Below are 22,076 nucleotides of genomic sequence, written 5' to 3'. Positions count from 1 at the left end.
CACGGTGATACAATCCCATAGAGCCGTCGTACAAAAACCTCCTCCCATTAAAATGCATTGTGAAGACTGCTACATGCAACTTAAAACGTTGTTAGAGCGGAAAAATCACTAATCTGAAGGTGTCTGGGATGGAGGAACACTTTGGTAGTGAAAAGTTGTTTAAATGTAGAAATTTTAATGGAAATTTTTTTTTTCTAACTTGTTGTTCATAGGAGCAACATTAGGATGTCTGTGCTGTCATCTTGCCACACTAAACAAATTTGGACAATGTGAAGCTCACCCTCGATGTTTTAAGCCTTTAAAGACCATCTGAATTATTAGAATACATGTAAACTGGATGTTTCTGGAAAGATTTGAAAGTTTTTTGCAGAGGGCGACATCAGCGTGACTCTGGAACTGAAGCTTACTTTGGAAAAGGAACAAAACTCACTGTTTTAGGTAAGTTGGATATCTCAAAGCTTCGGTTCAGTCGATTATAATTAAAAGGGTGTAAATGTCAGCATAAGAGTGAAGGAAAAATTTGTTGTTAAAAACAGCAGAAATATTAAGCTGAACAGAGAACACTGTGAACTACAATGATCCTGCTTACTTTGGCCAAGGAACCAAGCTGACAGTTTTAGGTAAAAATTTACTTCCATTTTTTGACAAATATGACTTTGGCTACAGCCTCAGTGTTAACATAAATGTTCATTAATACTAACTAAAGGTTATTCTGGTGTAAAAAGAGTTTCATGCTGAGTATTTTGCACTGTGACCAACACACAACCTGCTTACTTTGGCAAAGGAACCAAACTGACAGTTTTAGGTAAATATTCCACTTTACTGGTGTGTTTAGTGAACTGTAAATTTGTTTAGAGCCATAACATTGACAGGAGTATTAGTAAAGACTATTGTCAAACATCATTCTGATACAAAAAGAGTTTCATGCTGAGTATTTTGCACTGTGACCAACAACTACCCTGCTTACTTTGGCAAAGGAACCAAGCTGACAGTTTTAGGTAAATATTTCATTTTACAACAGTTTTTGATAAATATGACTTTAACTATAACCATAGTATAAACAGAGGTATCCATGAAGACTATCCTTAGAGAGGATTCGGATACAAAAACAGTTTCATGCTGAGTATTTTGCACTGTGACCTACACTGAACCTGCTTACTTTGGCCAAGGAACCAAACTGACAGTTTTAGGTAAATATTTCACTTCAGTACTGTGTTTTCTTATATGTCACTTTAATTAGAGCCTTAGTATAGAGAAAACTTCTAGTAAATAGGATTTTCAAAGATTAGTCAGATCTAAAAAGTTTCATGCTGAGTATTTTGCACTGTGACCTACACTGAACCTGCTTACTTTGGCAAAGGAACCAAACTGACAGTTTTAGGTAAATATTTCACTTTACTGGTGTGTTTTGTGAACTGTAAATTTGTTTAGAGCCTTAGCATTGACAAGAGTATTAGTAAAGACTATTGTCTAATAGAAAAACAGTTTCATGCTGAGTATTTTGCACTGTGACCAACAACCAACCTGCTTACTTTGGCCAAGGAACCAAACTGACAGTTTTAGGTAAATATTCCACTTTATTTCTGTGTTCTGATAAATGTACCTTTATTCAGAAGCTTATTACTGACAGGATTATTAGTAAAGACAATCCTCAGAGATAATTCTGGTGCAAAAACAGTTTCTTGCTGAGTGTTTTTGCACTGTGTCAGGGCAGCGAAGCTTACTTTGGAAAAGGAACAAAACTGACTGTATTAGGTAAATATTTCACTTCACTACTCTGTTCCAAAAATGTACCTTTCATCAGAGGCTTAGTATTGACAGGATTATAAGTAAACACAACCCTCAGGCGTGAAAAGAGTTTCATGCTGAGTATTTTTGCACTGTGACAATGCTAACGAAGCTTACTTTGGTAAAGGAACCAAACTGACAGTTTTAGGTAAATATTTCACTTTATTTCTGTGTTTTGATAAATGCAATTTTGATTAGAGCCTTAGTGTTGTCAGAAGTATTATCAAAGACGTTTGTCAAAGGTTATTCTGGAACAAAAAGGGTTTCATGCTGAGTATTTTGCACTGTGAACACTGGCAATCCTGCTTACTTTGGAAAAGGAACCAAACTGACAGTTTTAGGTAAATATTTCACTTTTTCCTCTGTGTTGGATGAATATTGGTTTGTTTAGAGGATTAGTAAAAGTGCTGGCAGAAGTATGAGCAAAGATTATTCCCAAAGAGAAGTGTGGTAGAGAAAGAGTTTCATGCTGAGTATTTTGCACTGTGACACAGCGAATCCTGCTTACTTTGGAAAAGGAACCAAACTGACTGTTTTAGGTAAATATTTCACTTTATTCTCTGTGTTGGATGAATATTGGTTTGTTTAGAGGATTAGTAAAAGTGCTGGCAGAAGTATGAGCAAAGATTATTCCCAAAGAGAAGTGTGGTAGAGAAAGAGTTTCATGCTGAGTATTTTGCACTGTGACCATGGGCAATCCTGCTTATTTTGGAAAAGGAACCAAACTGACTGTATTAGGTAAGTAAAGCATGAAAATAATCAAATAAATGCATGAAGATGTTCAAGGGTGAAGCTGCAAAAAGAAATGTAAGGAGCTCAGATGTTTAGAGTGCTTTTTGACATTAAGCCTGAGCGCTGTGTTGATAGAGAAGCTTATTTCGGTCAGGGAACAAAACTGACTGTTCTTGGTAAGTAAAACTTTTCTCTCACATGAATTCAACACAGAAATAATTAAAACATGTTAAAGGGCAGCTGTTGCTTCAGATTTCTTTCCTTAATAGTAGCTTAAATGCTTAAAGAAGCAAAGTGAAAGAAGCATCGTGATGTTTTGAGCACAGATTAAGTTCACTGTGCCACTGGTGGTTATGAAGCTTTCTTCGGTGGAGGAACAAAATTAACTGTTTTAGGTAAGAAAGAAAAATGACACATAATGTTTGTAATAAGATTTGGGCCAGAGGAATAACTAATATAAAAAACTTTCTTACATGAGCAGCTTGGTAACAAACTTACTGTACTTGGACTCGTTATAGTCTGAGCTCAGTGCTTTTTGTTCAGAAGCTTAAACACTGTGCCAATTATGAAGCTTATTTCGGCCAGGGAACAAAACTGACTGTTCTTGGTAAGTGAAAAATCTAAATGTCTTTTCATAAACATAGTTAAACTAGTTAAAGCTGACAAAAGTGTTTCAGTAAGGGGTTTGGCTTTTAAACCTGTAAAAATATATGTAGATTTTTACTTTAAAGAAAAGTAAAAGGAAACTTCATTAGTTTTTATGAAGAAGATAAAATGAAATGAAGATGCAAAGTAGAAACAGCATGTTGGGCTGTTTTGAGCACTAATTAACTTCACTGTGACTCTGGTACTGGTGCAGAGGCTTACTTTGGTGGAGGAACAAAATTAACCATTTTAGGTAAGAAATAAAAACTATACATGAGTATATGTATGTCTGCAGTAAGGTCTTGGATACATGAATCCAAACATGTTATTTTAGTTATCCCTGGAGTGGAGTCTTTTTTTGAACAAGCTTAATATGTTTGAGTTCTCTGTAGTCTCAGCTCAGGGCTTTTTGCTCTGAGGTTTAAATGCTGTGTCAGAACGAAGCTTATTTCGGGCAGGGAACAAAACTAACTGTTCTTGGTAAGTGATGAATCAAAATGTATTCTCATAAATGTTTCAAATGAAAACCAATTAAAGAATAAGTGTTACCTGAAAAAACAAACACAAACATTTTGCATTATATTAAACTTGTAAAAACTTGGAACAAAAAGAGCAGTGCAGCATATGTGGGATTTTTAATTTAAAGAAAAGCAACATTTGGTTCATTAAAAGCAAGCAAAGAATTAAGGAGCAAAGCAGAAGCAGCATGTGTTGAGCTGTTTTGAGCACTGATCAGGTGCACTGTGACTATGGAACTTCAGAGGCTCACTTTGGTGGAGGAACAAAATTAACTGTTTTAGGTAAGAAAACATTTCAAAGTTCACTAAATAATTTTGAGGACTGATTGTGTTGAGCTGCCTCTAAAAAAATCTACCTCTTTAAATTTACACCAAAAACTCAGGTAGCTAAAGTCAAAGTCTTTACATGTAAAAAAGTGACAGTTGGAATCATTTCCATGTGGCAAAGAGAGGCACTAGAAAGGGTTTTTGTCACAGTACAAAGTCTGGAACTAAACTCACTGTTTTAGGTAAGAAAACTTGCAACAAAACTCAGCAAAAGAAGTTTAAAACATGAAGTTTTCTTGTAGAAGTTTTCTTGTGCCAGGAGAAAAAAGTGGTATCTGTGTTCTCCAGTTAAAGTACTGTGCCTATAAAACGTTTGGCTCTGCGCCCAGAATATTGTTCTCACACTCAGTTCTTATCAGCTCTGTGAAATACTGTGAGTTCCCAGTCAGAAGCTTATTTTGGAGCTGGAACTAAACTCACTGTTTTAGGTAAGAGTGCAAAGATGGATTAACATTAAAGTAATAATTTCTGATGAAATAGTCATTGGGATCCTTCTGTAAATTAGTTGGTTTCAATGTCTGTTATTTTAGATTTGTGCATTTCCAAAATTAATTCTCTTGCATGGTCAAAATTTGCTTAATAATGCTACAAGCAGATGATTTTCCTCAGGTCTTTTCTATATGTTTGGGTGTAAAAGTTGTTTAGCACTGAAAAAGAGAACAAAGACAGACAGCAGCTTTCTAGAGCAGTTTTTTCTACAGCAGTTTATCAGTGTGAACAACTACGACCCTGCTTACTTTGGCAGTGGCACCAAACTCACAGTACTGGGTAAGAATAGTGCATAAATACTTGTTTTTAGAGATGTAAAGATGTCGTCATCCATGCTATAAACCTTTAAATTGCATTTTAATGAGTAAACGTCTCAGAATGTGTCCGAAAACTGTGATATTTTAAAAAAACAAAAATGGCCTCAAGTCTGGAAGATTTGTGTTATGGAACAGCTGGCAGAAAAGTGCAGTTTGTTTCATTAAAAAGTGATTTAAATTGCACATGGCAGAGTAATCGTTTTGCATGTGAATGAGGTGAATCCAAGTGTTCTAAGTCTTGTGAGTTTTTGTGGCTGTGACTTGGCATTGTGCTCTGGCACTTATCCTCCTTATTTTGGAGAGGGAACCAAGCTAACAGTTCTGGGTAAGATCACCACAATAATTTTGTAATAAAGAAAATGCGAGTTTTCTAATCTGAATTCATCCTTTGTGTTAATATGTGTGGAAAAAAAGTTGGCCTGCATGTTTTTGTGTGTTAATGTTTATGTTTGCCTGGCATGTGCACAAGATCTAAAGGCAGTTTTAGTCATGTGTGTTAATGTGATTCTTCTTTGTCCTTTGTCCTTGCAGAAGAAAACAGTAAAATCACTACACCACAAGTAAAAATACTGGAACCTTCAAAACATGAGTGCAGAAACAGCAAAGACAAAAAAAGGAAGAAGACCCTCGTCTGTGTGGCCTCTGGTTTCTACCCTGACCATGTCGAAGTGTATTGGCAAGTGAATGGGAAAAATGTCACTGATGGTGTGGCAACAGATGAAGCTGCAGAGCGGATTGAAACCCCCCCTGTATCCTATAGAATCACAAGCAGGTTGAGAGTTTCTGCTAAAGATTGGTACACGGAGGGAAAAAACTTTTCCTGCATTGTCAGTTTCAACAATGGAACGGGCACCACCAAACATTTTGGTGAAATATCTGGTGTTGAAGGTAAGTTTAGGAGCACAAAATGATCCATAATTGATGACATGGGAAATGAATGTATTCTTTTCTAATTTATTTTATTCTTCCATTAGATAAAGAAGATGGAGGCATGGGAAGAGGTAAATACATATTTTGTGGTTTTATTACAGTTCAAATCATCATCACAAGCACAAACTTAAAATCAGTGTATGTAAGAGACTGTTAAATTTGAATTTTCTAAAAGTCTAAACACAATCTGTACTGAAAACTGCCTCCACAAAGTACACTGAACATTTCCCCTGTGATATTTATTTATTTATTCTTTTACAGAGAAATATTTGAGGATCACAAATAAAGCCAAACTCTCCTACGCCGTTTTTATCTTCAAGAGCTGCCTCTATGGAGCCTTTGTTGGATTTTTGGTCTGGAGGCTGCAGGTTTGTTGAACATGAACTCCAATTACATTACATTGTCCTAAAAAAAATTAAAACAACAAAAATAAAAACAAATATAATTGTTTGCTTGGCATTAACACAGATTGTCCTTTATGTGTGTTACAGAGTTCACCAGGAAAACGTAAAAAATAAGAGCTGAGCTGTGGACTGACCAAAGATTTGGGACTTGGATCATTTATGTTTTTTGTAAATAAAAATTATAAAAGATGCTGATTTTATTGCCACAACTTTGTGCGCTGCAGGCCATTTGCATAGAGGAAAAGATGCATGCAGGTCTATGCAAAAATGTTAAATCTTCATATAGTATTAAAGTAAGTTTGGCTAATTTTAGTTTTGTTTTATTGTGTTTATGAAACACTGGCTGTATTCTTGCTGAACAATTTCCACTTAATGCTTCATTTTCATATCAATAAACATTTATGAGAAGATCTTTTCAGTCATTTCTTTCCTTTTGACTTTGCCTTTTCCCCCTCTCTGCACCCACATCTCACCTCACACAGAACAAGATTTTTTCCAGCGATAAAATGCATTCTTTCCTGTTTGCCGATCATGACTGTTTTCAGAGAAGTCAGTTCCTTTTCTTCCTACATAATAATCAAGCATCTCAACTCAGAAAAGCTTCAGAAGTTGGTTCATTTTTGGTCAAAAAGAAATTGAAAGGTGATGTACATTTTCTGAGAAACGTTGCTATTTTAAATACATAATGACCTTTTTAAAGTAGGCTGTTTTTCATTGTTTCTGTTTTCACTTTGCACATATAAGTCAGTTTTATTACATTTTACATTCTCTTTATGTAAAAAGCTGTCAGTAGGAAACTATAAGAATGTGAGTGTACACGTAACAACAGTCATCTGTGTACTAAAGAAGGTCAAAGCAAAAAAGTCAAACCAGGGCATGAAACCCTGCAGAGGAGTAAAGTGCAACAGCAGAGGAGAGGATGTGGTCACAGAGCAGCCTGCAGCTCGCTCTCTGTGCTGAGAAACGACGGAGGTGCAACCTTCCACTTTACCACAACCTCCGGCTCACAGTGTGCACCTGCAGCTTTGCACCGACCCCCCCGCTCTGCACATCAATGAGCAAACAGATGGAAAAACTTCCATTTCTGTGTTAACCAAAGCAATAAAATTACAACACATACAACAGCTCTTAAGTCTGATGTGGAACAGATATTTCTATTTGAATCTTTTTAGTTGGAGCAGATAAGAAATGTAAAGTTAATTGTGCTGCTGTCAAATGGCAACTATTTTTTAATGCATGCTTAAGCAATGAAAAAAAAAAACCCACTGAGGGTGTTTGAGTGAAGGCAGTTACACAATAGCTTTTGTCGAAACCGTTCACTACATCTTGTTTTTCTTGTCAGTGCCCCGGTGAGATGAAGAATGTGTTCTACTTTCCTCATTTGCTTCCTTTAAAAACATGTTTGCGGTTGCTCCTGTCAGATAAACAGAAAATAACATCTGTGAGGCAGCAACGGAAATATGGAGCTATAAACACGTGCAAGATAATTATAGCTCCTTTGGGAAACCTTGATCTTTATAGGTGGAAATTTTCCATATCTTTCATAATTTAAATGTAAATATTTATGATTTTAGAATAACAGAGCAAAGATAATGCATTCCAAAAGCTATACAATAACTTAATAATCAACTGTATTTGAAGATTCAATTAAAAGAGAGAACTATGCAATCTAAAGTATAGTTATTTTGGTCATTTTTATAATGGCTGTAGAGAGCTCAAACGGAAACATCCTGTAACAAAAGTATTCAAACTGCAGAGTCTCAACTCTGACAAGGTATTTTTGTTTTTGTGTGTTTTGTTTGTGTACAAATATTTTTCAGGTAACAAAGAAATGACAATAAGAAAGTTTCCTAGAACACTATGGACACTATGCATTATTATTGTTTTTTCTATCACATTTACCAAGAGAGGTAACTCATAGGATAATGTTTGTTACATAAAACTAAAGGTGAAACAAAAATAATAAAAAAACAGACGCTAACTCACTTCAGCAAACACACAAACAAGATGCTGCATCCTCATGTTCAGTTCCAAGCAGGGACTCTGCAAAACTCTTGAGGCACCCTTCTTTATATTTTCCTAAGAAAATGGGAAATAGGTGCAGACATTTATTGAAACATGCAAACATAGAGCAGAGCCAGGCTTAGGGAGGGAAAGCCTAGCAAAGTGCTCTGGGGCCAATATGGAACTAGGACCCCTTTAAGATATGATGGGCTTGATTTTTCCTTCACCTTATATGTGAAGAAAAGAATTTCAAATTAAATTCAGGATTTAACACTGAGCCAATGAAGAGAAGCTAATATGGGAGTAAAATTATCTTTCTCATCCCTCATTGCAGCAAGAGCACTAAAATTACGAAGCAAAAATTATTCTAAAAAGTGTGGCAGCGTGTTTGGGATTGTTGGGTTGTTAATGCTGAAAAATGAATCTGTTTCCAATAGTATGTGCTCCAAATGGTGATGAAAAGCAGACTAAAATCTGACAGTAGTTTTCTATGTTCTTCGTTCTTTCAATTTTGACAAGATCTCCAACACACAGTTTCAATAAGAAATCATATAGAGAGATAAGATAGATTTTCCACACTGGGGAAATTCTATGCTTTTGAACAGTCTGATTGTATCTTTATACATTTATTACTATCTAAAATTGTTTCATTCATCCCTTGAGTTAGGTATCTTTTTGTGCATGAATGACTCAGGTGTTTAGTGGTGTTAAAAACAAAAATATGTTGACGGAGGCTCAATCATCCAGGTAAGGAAATCCCAAAAAGGTTAATTCTGTTCATCTGGATGTAGCATTTTCAGTTGTTTTCATCCAAGCGACTGAAGAAATGTTTCTCCAACTGAGAACGCTACGTCCAGATGAAGAGTATCAGTCTTTTTGAGAAAACCAAAATAATTCCTCTGAACCAGGACAAAGACAGGTACAAGGACTAGACTGAAAATAAGTAATGAGAGAAAGCAGCTAAAGTTGAGCCAATGTTCAACAAACTAGAAAAGAATTGGGAACTATTGTTCAAGACAACAAAAATGCAAACAGAGGGGTGGTCTTAGACTTCTGCACATCACTGTAAACGAAATCTTAGTTATGCTGCATGACCCCTTGTGGTACAAACTCATGTTTTGTATTCAGAGATGCAAAAATAGTGAAGAAGACATCATCGATTCAATTCAGTTAATCTATCATACATTAGAAGCAGCACATTAGAAGCAGCACATTTATTTTGTGTGGGTACTGAAGTTGTATTACAGTATTTAGGATTTGAATAGCTCTCTGCTTGAGAGGGTGAAATTGCAACAGTTACATCTGTTACACTTCATCCAACCCCCCCACAAAAAACTATTAGAAATTATATCAGGCAAAGGGAATGCTGATTCTTCATTATATGTATACTTCTTAAAAGAAACAAAGAGGCACAACAGATGTGTAGATTCTATGAAAAATGAGCAGAATTTCCACAATATTATTTCTTCTTCCTCTCCAGCTAATACTTCAGATCCATTTATTGGCACTGTTTGACGGCATCCTGACAGTTATACTCACCTTGTCTGAGCTTCAGCTCAGTGAAGTCTGTACATGTGTACAGTCTGCAGGATTCAGCTCAACAGATCTCAGGGTGACCTCTGCTGGATAAACCTGCGCGACAGCAGTCAAAGCATAAAGTCTCTGACAGTGATTTCAAGGAGAGTAAAGTAAGAGTAGAGTTCTGCTCATGTAAACTGTTGTCATGACTTAATTTAAATGTCCAAACTGGCCTTTGAAGCAGTTTGTTGTTGAATTCAGAGCATGTATGAAAATCAACTATTGCAAGTTTTACAATCATGAAATACTCACAAACTCCTGCAGACATCTTCAAAAAAATTCTAAGATACTTCCCAAACTAACTGTACTTGAAGGAGCTGCAGAAGACACCTTTTAAGGAAATAACAAAAGGGCTACTTATACTCTTGCTTGCAATTTCTCCAGTATGCCTATTACCTACTAATAAAATTAGCTGTTCTTCTATAATGCCATAGTGTCTGTTCTCACCTACTTTCACAGAAGTGTCAGCGTTTTCTCATCTTATGTTTTAAACAGTCTTCATTTTTCTTGTTTAATGTATATTGGACTAGATGTAAGATAATAAAAAATGATTAGGGAAGCTGGGGAATCTGATGGTTCAAGCTTTTACAATGGCATTTGAGCCATATGTGAAATATATAGAAGCCTGTTAATGTGCATTCATTGTATTTATTTATTCAATTAGAACAATTTATATGTATAAAAACTTCACAGACTTCAATATTTCCTTCTTGTTTCCACATAGTTAGTCTACTGTTACTACATTATTACTAAATTGTGATGGTAAGTGTTATTCTTTACATCTTTAAGCACTAATGTGTGTCTGTGATTTTGAAAAGAAAAAATAGATAACCAATCGTATTGCATGATGAGATCAAATATACTGGGATGTACCAAAGGGGGATCCACAATACCACCACACCAACATAGTTACTGACAATTCACAGTGCAGGGACACACTCACCAGCAGGTCTTTATTTAATCTGTGTGAAGCTGTGACAATATGGAATTCTGCACTGTTATACACACGCAGGTTGTGTTGGTGGGAATGATGACAGACAGACCCCCATACTGTCGAAATAGAGACACAGCAGAGAGTTGAACAAAAACCTCTGCAAGTTGCAAGTTAAACAGATTACTGTTAAAGAGATTAGAGTATTTTTGCTTTTAAATTACATTCTTTTTGGTTTGTGTACTGTATTCTTTGATATATTCCTAACATAGTCTGAATATTAAAATGAAACATAACAACTACAATTAACTTGTTGCATCTCTCAGAGAAGAGTGACAATCACCTGCACCAACCACATTCAAAGACTTACTGATTACACTGTTTTAATTTATATTGATAAAAAATATATTAATTATTGGCAAAATTATGTTAATCAAAAATCAGTTTCAACTCTTACTATACTCATATTTATATACAAACCCAGCCTATAGAAAGAAAGCATGTTTTACATCAGCCCACGTGATCAATGTTGCACACTGCAGTGACACACCTACCTGTAACTCTTCATATCAGTGTAAACACTGACAGAATAAAGACACTCTTAGTTTTAGAACATGGCTATCACCAGACACAGTCTGCTCAGCTTGTTGGTATCTGTGCTCTGGATAAAAGGTAGCAGTGTAAGACTATCATGCATATTCTAGAAATCTAACATTCTGGGAAACTGTCTTCTGCAAGAGTTAAAATGTTTACTTCTTTAACTTTCACTCCTCTACACACAGGTGGTGCTGATGGAAGTGATGTCCAGCAGACACTCAGTTTGTGGGACAGGCAGGGTCAAAGTGCAACAATGCAGTGTAATCACACGAAGGGTAGTGACTATCTCTGGATGTACTGGTTCAGACAGCTACCTGGAGAAACCATGACACTAATTGTGTTTGCAACAACGGGCAAAAAAGATAATGAGCATGACTATGGAGATTTCGACACAGAGAAATTTTCAGCCAGCAAGACTGTTGCTGAGACTGGGACATTCACAGTGAACAAACTGGAGCCAAAAGACCAAGGATGGTATTTCTGTGCCGTGAGTAAACACAATGATACAAACAGAGCAGAGAGCTGAACAAAAACCTCTGGGCAAAGTTCCCATTACCTGCTCTGCTGTAGGGAAACCTCAAGTACAACCACACACAGTCTCACTATAATCTGATGCACTCAAATGTGTCTGCAGTAACGTCAGACCTCCGTCACTCACACCAGTAGATTGTGGTCTTCGATTTTATTTAGCTAAGAGCACAATAATGATCCTAGATTGCCTAAACTATTGAAAATAATTCACACGACCATAATCAAAGGTACTGAAAAGAATTAAAGTTAATGTACTGGGATGTCCTGAAGGGGGACCCACTGTACCAGTATGCTATCAACATCACTGACAATTCACAGCGCAGAGACACTCCCATCAGCAGCTCTTCATTTAATCTGTGTGAGACTGTGGCTCAGTTTCTGTGCAACAAAAGATGGAAGTCATCATCATTAAACAGGTTCTCTTCACATTGGCAGTCTTCTTGCTGTGGGAATTGGGTAAGTTGCAGCAAAATCAACATTCAAACTTATATAGAGTTGCATTTGTCATGCTGCAGTAAATATACTTTAATCATATTTTGATATGATGCTGAAGGATGTGAGCAATCAAAGTTCAATATGGCATTCTGTACTGTTATACATACATAGGTCACGTTGATGGGAGTGATGTTACCCAGACCCCCATACTGTGGAAATATCAGGGTGACAGTGCAACAATGAGCTGCAACCATACAAAGGGTGATCTCTATTTCCAGATGTACTGGTACAGACAGCTGCCTGGAGAGACAATGAAACTAATTGTGTTCACAACAACGGGAAAAAAAGATGATGATCAAGACTTTGGAGAGTTCAGTAAAGAAAAATTCTCAGTCACCAAGCCAACTGCTGATAAAGGGACATTCACAGTAAAGAACCTGAAGCCAGAAGACAAAGGATGGTATTTCTGTGCTGTGAGCCAACACAGTGATACAGACGAAGCAGAGAGCTGAACAAAAACCTCAGTGCACAACTGTTACTATGACATAAACGGTAGGGGGACCTCAGACACCACAAACATTCCCAGATATAAATGGCTTTCCCCATACATGTTTCTGGCACAGTTACTAACAAAATCACAGAACAAGATTAAATAGTGCAAAGAGAATTGCAGCAGAAGTGATCAATTAGATGAAAATATTGCTTCACACTGTTAAATATGCAGTCACACATAAGGTTGTATTATTACAGTGAAGCACCTGGTGTTACAAGATAAAAATATTCAAACACATTCCCACCTGTGACTCATCTCGGCTGTCATACCACACCTCCCAACACAGAAAAAGACTGAGTCTGGTCTCACAGTGTTATCAGAACACAATGATGTTCACAGCTGCTCTCATCAAACTGTCTGCAGCTTTGCTCTGGTTTGGAGGTATGTTTCCTCATGATGCTGAAGACCAGATAACCTGTGTCTTCAGCTTTAATCTAATGCTAAAATTTCGTGGTGTTCATGAGGCACTGTATCATAATTTGATTTTTCACACCTACAGGTCTAACTGATGGGAGTGATGTCTCTCAGACTCCTCTGCTATGGAAGTCAGAGGGTCAGTCTGCCACAATGACCTGCAATCACACTAAGAATCATGATTACTCACAGATGTACTGGTATCAACAGCTGCCAGGACAGAAAATAAAGCAAATCGTTTTCACAGCTCCAAAAACCCAGCATACTTATGAAAGTGGCTTCAGTGAGGAAAAGTTTCCAGCAACAAAGATCAGTTATGAGACTGGATCTCTGACAGTGGAGAAGCTGGTGCCTGGAGACAGTGGAGTGTATTTCTGTGCTGTGAGTAAACACAGTGATGCAGGTGGATTAAAGAGCTGCACAAATACCCAGACTATGGTTTCACAATGAACTGAAGACATCAGTGTGTTTAATTATCTGTAGGGGGCGCTCAATGCTCATTGTTCAGATTTACAGTCATACTAAGCAATATCTGCAGTAACTATGGGTATGCAATCATAAAACTCCTCTGCAATCTGGACGCATAATTTTCTTGTACTGCTACAGTCAGAATGAACAGAAAAATAAGCATAAATACACAAACAAATCACAACATTAATTTTGGACAAAGAGGAAAGTATACTTACCTTCAGTGTTAATTGTACGATATTTACGCTCACACACCCCTCACGATATATAAACAAACTTTTAGAAATTGCCTTCCAACAACACACGTGAAATAAAAACCAACACAGGAAACAATGTAAATGAAGACTGAGTTTGGTCTCACTTTCTCCTGATTTACCTGAAAAAAATGTAATTAAATCGGATAGCTGTTTGTTTTAAGAAGGATTGTGCTTATCATATTGTTGTTCAAGATCAGAACTGACCACATGTGTTGTATCAGGTCAGTTAAAGCCTGATTCCCCAGAATTTTAAAGAGACGCTTGCTTCAGTTGAGCAACTCTCACGTCACCAAACTCAACCAACCAACTTCACAGAATGTCACACACTGTGACAGTGACACACCTACCTGCAACTCTTTATAGCTGTGTAACTACACTGGTAGATGAATGTGACTCTCAGTTTTAGAACATGACTATTATTGGACACAGTCTGAGCAGCTTTTTGGTATTTGTGCTCTGGATTAAAGGTAAAATCCAATATTATTCTAAAAATCAGAAATGAACAAACTTTATGAAGCTGTCAACTGCATGAATTTAAATTTCCACCTATGTAACTAGTACTGTTATACACACAGGTCTGACTGATGGAAGTGATGTTGAACAGACACCCTTACTGTGGGAAAGGGAAGGTAAAAGTGCAACAATGTGGTGTAATCATACAAAGGATGCTACTTATCGCTAGATGTACTGGTTCAGACAGCTGCCTGGAGAAACCATGACACTAATTGTGTTTGCAACAACGGGCAAAAAAGATGATGAGCACGACTATGGAAATTTCAAAAAAGATAAATTTTCTGCCAATAAGCCTGTTGTTGAGAGTGGGACATTCACAGTAAAGAACCTGAAGCCAAAAGACAAAGGATGGTATTTCTGTGCTGTGAGCCAACACAGTGATACAGACACAGCAGAGAGCTGAACAAAAACCTCAGTGCAAAGTTCCCATTGTCTGCAACCTCAAGTACAACCACACCATGTCTCACAATAATGTGACACTCCCACATTTCCATCACTTCATATGTATGTCATGTCAGACTTCTCAGCGCTCACACTGTGTTTTCTATTTCAGTTTCGACATGAATGATCACAGCTGTTTAGTATTTTCATGTTGTTCTCTGAGTCTGCATTTAGATATATATAAGATAACTTTTTGATTGATTTTTAACACCACAGGTCTCACTGATGGGGGTGACGTGTCCACAACTGCTGAGAGTTCATATCTTCAGAAGTATTGTTATCAAAAGCTGCATGAGGTGAACGGATGCATTTTTTCATAACTGCATTGGTCAGTCATAAATATAAACTAGCTTTAATTCAGGAAAAAGTCCAGCATTAAAGACAAAGACTGCTCAGACTGTATCTCTGAGAATCTGGAAGTTAGTGTCTGGAGACAGTGGAGTGTATTTCTGTGCTATGAATCAACATCAATGCTACAGCAGAGTTACAAAATCGAAATCTTCAATCCAGACTAATGGCAAACATGCTAGGTAGCTAGTGTGGCAAACAAACCAGATGAGCGGTTGGACTGTGCAAAGTCTAAAAGCAGTCATACTTGAGATAAACTGGAGAAACACAAGGACAAGCAAGAAGAACAGGACTAGTAGGAACACTGTGAACTGCTAACCTAACAAGAAGTAGAACCAAGGAACTAAATCAGTGATTCCTAACATGAGGGCCAGTGCCCACAGGTGGTCCGTGAAGGTACTGCAGGTGGGCCGCAGTAAGAAAAGAAATTCAGGTTGAAGTTACTCACAAGCACATATTTATACATTTTACAAACACATATTGATTTATTCATTTATATAAAAAGTGAATTAAAACTGGTAATAGCAGGTAGGTAGTTTGTGATATTACAACTATAAGGGGCAACTATAATTACCCTCCATGTATTCTTCCAAAGAGATTAACTCAGACCTGTGCTTATATATTACATTCACTTTCATTACACTCATTAAATGATATCATCAACAAACCCAGCCTCCTTAGCTTGTTAGTGTGACTGACTTTTATCTAAACAGCTACACTTTAACAGACAGAAAGAGTATTTTGCATTAACCCACAGGATGAGTGGATGCCACTCACTGCAGGGACACGCCTCCCTGTAAGTCTTCATATTAGCCTAACTACACTAAAAACTGTACAAGACTCTTAGCTGTAGATCATGACTATTATCAGTCACAGTCTGCTCAGCTTGGTGGTGTTTGTGCTCTGGACAAAAGGTAAAATACTCTAAGATCAGTAGATATCCCAGAAATGTGACAGCATTTGGGAAAAAGGATAACCGCAAGATGTAATATATACACTTATGTAACTTATGTTCTACACACAGGTCTGACTGATGGAAGTGATGTTGAACAGACTCCCACACTTTGGGAAAGGGACGGTGAAAGTGCAACAATGCAGTGTAATCACACAAAGGATTTTACCTATAGGTATATGTACTGGTTCAGACAGCTGCCTGGAGAAACAATGACATTAATTGTGTTTGCAACAACTGGGAAAAAAGATGATGAGCACGACTATGGCAATTTTGACAAAGAGAAATTTTCAGCCAGCAAGCCTGTTGTTGAGAGTGGGACATTTACATTAAAGAACCTAAAGCCAGAAGACAAAGGATGGTATTTCTGTGCTGTGAGCCAACACAGTGATACAGACAAAGAAGAGAGCTGAACAAAAACCTCAGTGCAAAGTTCCCATCATCTGTAGGGAAACCTCAAATACTGCCACACAACACTGTGGAACTGCCAAATACAATTCTTCATATATCTGTTAGACCTGTTGTTTCTATTGCAGTTTGCTCAGATCACAAGAATAATCACTGATGCTATACTGGAAGTTCATTACCTTACATTGCATTACAAATCACAAGATACGCTCTTATGTTACCTTTGTAGTTATGCTAGAATGTATTTCTTTTATTTTAGAGTTGTTGGAAGTCCTGTAAAATATGTCCCTCTGTTTTGAGGGACAAATCTTGAAGCTCTTTAAGGCAGATAGAGTGAGCTGCACGGCATCATAAAATTCCCTAGTCTCTTCACAGAATGTGCAAAACACAACCTCTCATTTGATGATTTGTTTATGTTCCAAATTTTAAACCGTCTCACACTTCTGATCTGCACTGCTGCCTGCAGTTTAAACTCAAAACACAGCTGTAGAGCCTGGGGACAAATTTACTCATCACTTCCCAAGAGTGATGTGAAAAGCTGAGCCCAAAGCTACAACACCAAGGTCTAACTATGTTCTGCTGATGTAACACACCCATGCAAATGTTAGTTATCTGACCATACTGTGTTCAGCACTCACAAACAACACAGTGATCCAGTAATTTTGGTATCAGTACAAAAGTGACTGGGATTACAGGGAAATAGTACATGGTTATTACCCTAGCCTGTGTCTTATCATACATATTGAACCATTTTGGAAAAAACACATCTAAAACAAACTGTCAGATCAACTTAACATTCAGCTATGAAAACATAATTTTGTTTCAACATTTCTTGATTATGACAATTGAAGTACTCCAACTAGTATACATGTCTGATTACTAAAAATAACACATCAATTTCTTGCAACTTTCAGTTTTATATTTATGAAAGACCAGCCTTCACAGCAGATATTTTAATATTTCAACTGATAGCATCATAAACTTTTCATAATTCTTTATCTTCGTTAACTGACTGATTCTGAAGCCAATTTTAATGCTTTGTTCAGCTCAGAACTTCAAGCCTGGCCCACTGAGCTAATCAATGTGACTGATCTGTATGTAGGGGGAGCTCCTGTACAGCTTTTATCTATGCATTTTACTTGACGTGTGAGCAGATTTTTTTTTTCCTTACACCAACTTATAGGATCAAAGAACATCATACATTGTACTACCTGTTTGAAATTCTTCTTATCTCTGTAACTATAGTAAACCAACAGAGAACATGACTGTTATTGGATGCGGTCTGCTCAGCCTGTTGGTATTTGTGCTCTGGATTAAAGGTAAAGTTTATAAGGTGACAACATTTATGAACCTGTCATTAGTTGAGGGTAAAATATTGTAAGATCAGCATTTATATATTCCAGCTATCAGAAGGCGACAACTGTCAAGTGCAAGAGTTAAAAAGTTTACTTGATTAACTTTAACTGTTGTACACGCAGGTGGTACTGATGGAAGCGGTGTCCAACAGACTCCCATACTGGGGGAAAGGATGGGTGGAAGTGCAACAATGTACTGTAACCACACAAAGGGTGATGTCTATTTCCAGATGTGCTGGTATAGACAGCTACCAGGACAAACTCTGGAACTAATTGTGTTCATAAGTATAGCCAAAAATGGTGATGACTATGACTATGGAAATTTAAGCACAGAGAAATTTTCGGCCAGCAAGTCAGTTCCTGGGAGTGGGACATTGACAGTGAAGAACCTGGAGCCAAAAGACAGAGGCTTGTATTTCTGTGTCGTGAGCAAGCACAGTGATACAGACACAGCAGAGAGCTGAACAGAATCCTACATGCAATTTCCATTCCAGTTTCCATTATCTGCTCTACTTAAATAAACTTCAAGTACGTACACACACTGTCTCACAGTAATGTGACACTCCCACGTGTATCTCTGCATATATCACACCCGCTGACAGTTGACTGTGGTTTCTATTTCAGTTTGCTCAGAACGCAGTGATGATCACAGCTGCTCTGATCAAACTCTCTGCAGCTTTGCTCTGTATCGGAGGTACTTTACAAGTTGTTATTTTACAGTAAAAGCTGCTATGCTGTTTTTTTAGTTAACATATAGAAAAGTTGTTGGAGGTCTTGTTACATGATGTGACTTTTTAATTCTCAGGTCTAACTGGTGGGAGCGATGTCTCACAGACTCCCCTGTTGTGGAGTACCGAGGGTCAGTCTGTCACAATGAACTGCAGCCACACTAAGGGGGTTGCATATCGACAGATGTATTGGTATCAGCAGTTGCCAGGGAAGGGAATGAAGCAAATTGTTTTTACAACTGCATACAGTACTCACACATATGAAAGTGGCTTCAGTGAGGAAAAGTTTCCAGCAACAAAGACCAATGAACAGACGGGATCTCTGACAGTGGAGAAGCTGGTGCCTGGAGACAGTGGAGTGTATTTCTGTTCTGTGAGTGAACACAGTGATGCAGGTGGATTAAAGAGCTGCACAAATACCCTCTACAGACAGCACACTGATAAACTAAAGATATCAGTGTCTGTAGGGGGAGCTCTGTACCTGTTACTGATGTCAGGACTTGGTTAGGGTTCAGCATTCCTTTTTTAATGATCTAAGATAAGAATGTCTTATTGCAGTTACACTTTATTTCAATGTTTAACACAGCAACTTTAATAAAATGTTATACTACATCTGAGTTTTACTTTATGTTTTGATAGTTTTTTATGAATAGTCACAAGCAGACAAGTACCTGAAAAGGGAATTTTCTGTGAATAAAGGCCACATTTATTTGGATTGTGTTGTACAACAAGACACACGGCCTAATTGAAACTGCCTAGTATTAAAATTGTGCATGGTAGCAGTAATGATTTACCTCTTTTGCAGCACAGCATCATGCTTAACAGCTCCCGAAAATATCTCAGTGTAAGAGTAATTTTTAAAGAAGATCAACATGAACTCAGCTCTCATCATCATCATCATCATCATCATCATCATCATCATCATCATCATCATCATCATCCATTTCTTGGTTCTCTGTTTCTGGTATTTAAACCTGCTTTAGTTCCATGATATTTGTTTTAGATGAGTTAGTATCAACAGCTTTCAGGGAATAGTGCCTTTGAAAACGAGAGAAATAAGTGTACAGCAATCTGGCCGACTGCTATAACATTACAATAACAGTTGGTTGCTATATCATTACATTTATATACTTTATAACACACTGATAAGAAAGAGTGGGTGAACTATCACACAGCCAAATATTTTTTGAGTTTTGAGCACTGATAGACAGTGTAATGAATATACACTACACATAAGCGGTTTATTCCATTTAAGGGTACACAGAAAAACCTACACTGCTGCAGGAAGAACCTGCAAACACCCCCAGCTGACCAGGACAGTCAAGCCAGAAACCTTCTTGCTTCAATACTGGCACATTCTGTTCCTTACCTTCTTGGTATCATAATTTTTGTCTCCTCCCCTTTAAGTAACCCACAGCATGTGCTCAGCCTCTCACTCAGTGCAGATACAAAGAGGAACATAAAGACATTATGATGAGAATCATCACCAGGATCATTCTTCTGCTTCTCTGCTTCTGTAGGTTTGAAACTGAACTTATTGCTCACAACTGGCATTTTTCCTTTGGTTCACTTTATATTGCTTTTCACTTTCACCACAGGTCCTTCATTGTGCACAAGAGTTCAGCAGGTTCCATCATCAATATTAGGAAGTATTCATGGTGAAACAAGAATCAGCTGCAACCATTCAGAGAGTACATACAACGTAATATTGTGGTACCAGAAGCCAAGGGGTGACTCTGCTCTTAAACTGATTGGACATCTTTTATATGGAAACCCAACCATTGAGGATGGATTCCAAGGATCTTTCAAAATTAGTGGAGATGGGTCAGTAAAATCACAGCTTGAAGTGGAGAAACTCAAAGCTGAAGACAGCGGTAGTTATTACTGTGCAGCTAGTATACACAGTGAGCTAGTTAACGTCTTGCTTTTACAAAAACCCTACATGATATTACGCCACATAAATAAGCAGCAAGGAAGAGCGCACCTGCATCTAGCTGCTGTTTATGGCAGGAAATCACCAGTGATATCAGCCATAAAACCATCTCTTCCTGTGTTAGCCCACACAGAAGAATGCATTGATGATGAAGTGACACACATAATGTGGATCCCGCCTCTTCCTTTACATTCAGGCAGCTCTGTTCATATTCATCACACCTTTGTTTTCATCAATGTAAGGATCATGATCAGACTCATCATCCATTTTGGAACGCTGTCGTTCTGTTTAACAGGTAATGTTCAATTCAAACTTACAAAATCTTCTTAAAATATTTCAAGTTTTTGTTACCTCTAACGCTTTTATTTTTTTGAACTTTTATTCTGCAGAAGTCCCAAAATCTGGCGTTCATCAGACTCCAGCTGCCCTCATTAAGGCCCCAGGAGAGGAAATCCAAATACACTGCAACCATTCAAACAATAAATTGGATATGATACAGTGGTACAAGCAGTCTCCGGGGAAAAATGAAATGATTCTACTCGGTTATGCACGATTTACCTTTACAGCTGTTGAAGATGCATTTGAAAACATTTATAAAGTGACAGGTGAAGGAAGTAAACTGTCAACTTTTCACATTCCAAAGCTGAGAGAGTCTGTGGACAGCGCCATGTATTTCTGTGCTGCCAGCGCTGCACAGTGTTGCATCTACTATCCTTCTTCAACAAAAACCTTCTCTAATGCAGACAGCAGCAGTTATTCTGGAGAGCACCAAATAAACCACATATCAGTGACTGCTCACACAGCTGTCATGCCATGAAACAGCTATAATTATTTCATCCTTTAGGGAGCACTGTTGCTCTCCACATTGTTTGAATTATGATCATTCCTCATTATGAGGAAACAATACAAAACTCTTAAACACAGCAGGAGTTCTCTAGAAAGAAAAAGATGAGCAATAGAATCAAGAATAATAGAAATGGGTAGAGAAGAAGAAAAAGCAATAGTGACAGGAGCATTGAGGAGACTGCTTCCCTGTTAGCTCCTTCCTTTCTCTGTACTTACATCCTGCCCCACCATGCAACAATCATCTGTTTCATTCACCCACAACCTCAGCTTTCTTTCCCTTTCCTCTATTAACTTCAGCCAGTTCCCTTCCCTTTCTAGCCTTAGCCCAGGACTGTGTTGTGATCCAGAAATAGCTGTGCATATGTTGTACCAGAATTTTCTATTAAGGATTTACTAACAGACAAGACCTAATACAATAACAATGTTTTGACTTTACTTAAACTCGGGCTGTGTATTTGCATTGCACTGTACTTGTGTATTGCTAGATCCCACAGTACTAGTGTTACTAATAGAAGCATTAATAAAACTCTTTAATTTAACCATTTTGCCTCCCTGTCTCCTTTTTTTCACCCAGACACTTTTTGTTACTTTGTGTGTGTGTGTGTGTGTGTGTGTGTGTGTGTGTGTGTGTGTG

At 37.5% G+C, this 22,076-nt stretch overlaps 2 protein-coding genes and 5 gene segments (V, D, J or C); all 7 read left to right on the top strand.

The window, feature by feature from the left end:
* Window positions 1-9,474, top strand: part of LOC102311801 (T cell receptor beta chain MC.7.G5-like) — a 17,779-nt gene extending 8,305 nt beyond the window's left edge. Inside the window, exons 3-7 of the mRNA XM_042212782.1 lie at window positions 4,612-4,778; window positions 5,348-5,704; window positions 5,791-5,817; window positions 6,008-6,114; window positions 6,238-9,474. Coding sequence (XP_042068716.1) covers window positions 4,612-4,778; window positions 5,348-5,704; window positions 5,791-5,817; window positions 6,008-6,114; window positions 6,238-6,264 — 685 coding nt within the window. The 3' untranslated portion in view covers window positions 6,265-9,474. The remainder of the gene's footprint in view (window positions 1-4,611; window positions 4,779-5,347; window positions 5,705-5,790; window positions 5,818-6,007; window positions 6,115-6,237) is intronic.
* A 1,444-nt stretch (window positions 9,475-10,918) lies between these two features.
* LOC102313057 lies at window positions 10,919-11,946 on the top strand. The segment is given in 2 exon segments: window positions 10,919-11,335; window positions 11,446-11,946. Coding segments are annotated over 2 exon segments (399 nt in total).
* A 166-nt stretch (window positions 11,947-12,112) lies between these two features.
* Window positions 12,113-12,749, top strand: LOC121811977. The segment is given in 2 exon segments: window positions 12,113-12,247; window positions 12,398-12,749. Coding segments are annotated over 2 exon segments (405 nt in total).
* A 30-nt stretch (window positions 12,750-12,779) lies between these two features.
* On the top strand, window positions 12,780-13,853 carry LOC121811976. The segment is given in 2 exon segments: window positions 12,780-13,160; window positions 13,279-13,853. Coding segments are annotated over 2 exon segments (420 nt in total).
* Window positions 13,854-17,841: 3,988 nt separating this feature from the next.
* LOC102313359 lies at window positions 17,842-18,399 on the top strand. The segment is given in 2 exon segments: window positions 17,842-17,899; window positions 18,059-18,399. Coding segments are annotated over 2 exon segments (399 nt in total).
* Window positions 18,400-18,571: 172 nt separating this feature from the next.
* LOC121811975 lies at window positions 18,572-19,237 on the top strand. The segment is given in 2 exon segments: window positions 18,572-18,629; window positions 18,741-19,237. Coding segments are annotated over 2 exon segments (483 nt in total).
* A 769-nt stretch (window positions 19,238-20,006) lies between these two features.
* On the top strand, window positions 20,007-21,963 carry LOC121811973. The gene is made up of 3 exons (XM_042212778.1): window positions 20,007-20,179; window positions 20,262-20,891; window positions 20,986-21,963. Exons 1-3 carry the CDS (start codon window positions 20,134-20,136, stop codon window positions 21,411-21,413), a joined length of 1,104 nt encoding a protein of 367 aa, XP_042068712.1. The 5' UTR covers window positions 20,007-20,133; the 3' UTR covers window positions 21,414-21,963.
* Window positions 21,964-22,076: the final 113 nt, after the last annotated feature.

The sequence above is a fragment of the Haplochromis burtoni genome, unplaced genomic scaffold, assembly GCF_018398535.1.
Source record: "Haplochromis burtoni strain Fernald_Lab_line unplaced genomic scaffold, NCSU_Asbu1 Contig_393, whole genome shotgun sequence".
Classification (NCBI taxonomy): Eukaryota; Metazoa; Chordata; class Actinopteri; order Cichliformes; family Cichlidae; genus Haplochromis; species Haplochromis burtoni.
Note: the sequence above shows the minus strand (reverse complement) of the source record. Positions and strands in the feature narration are given on the sequence as shown.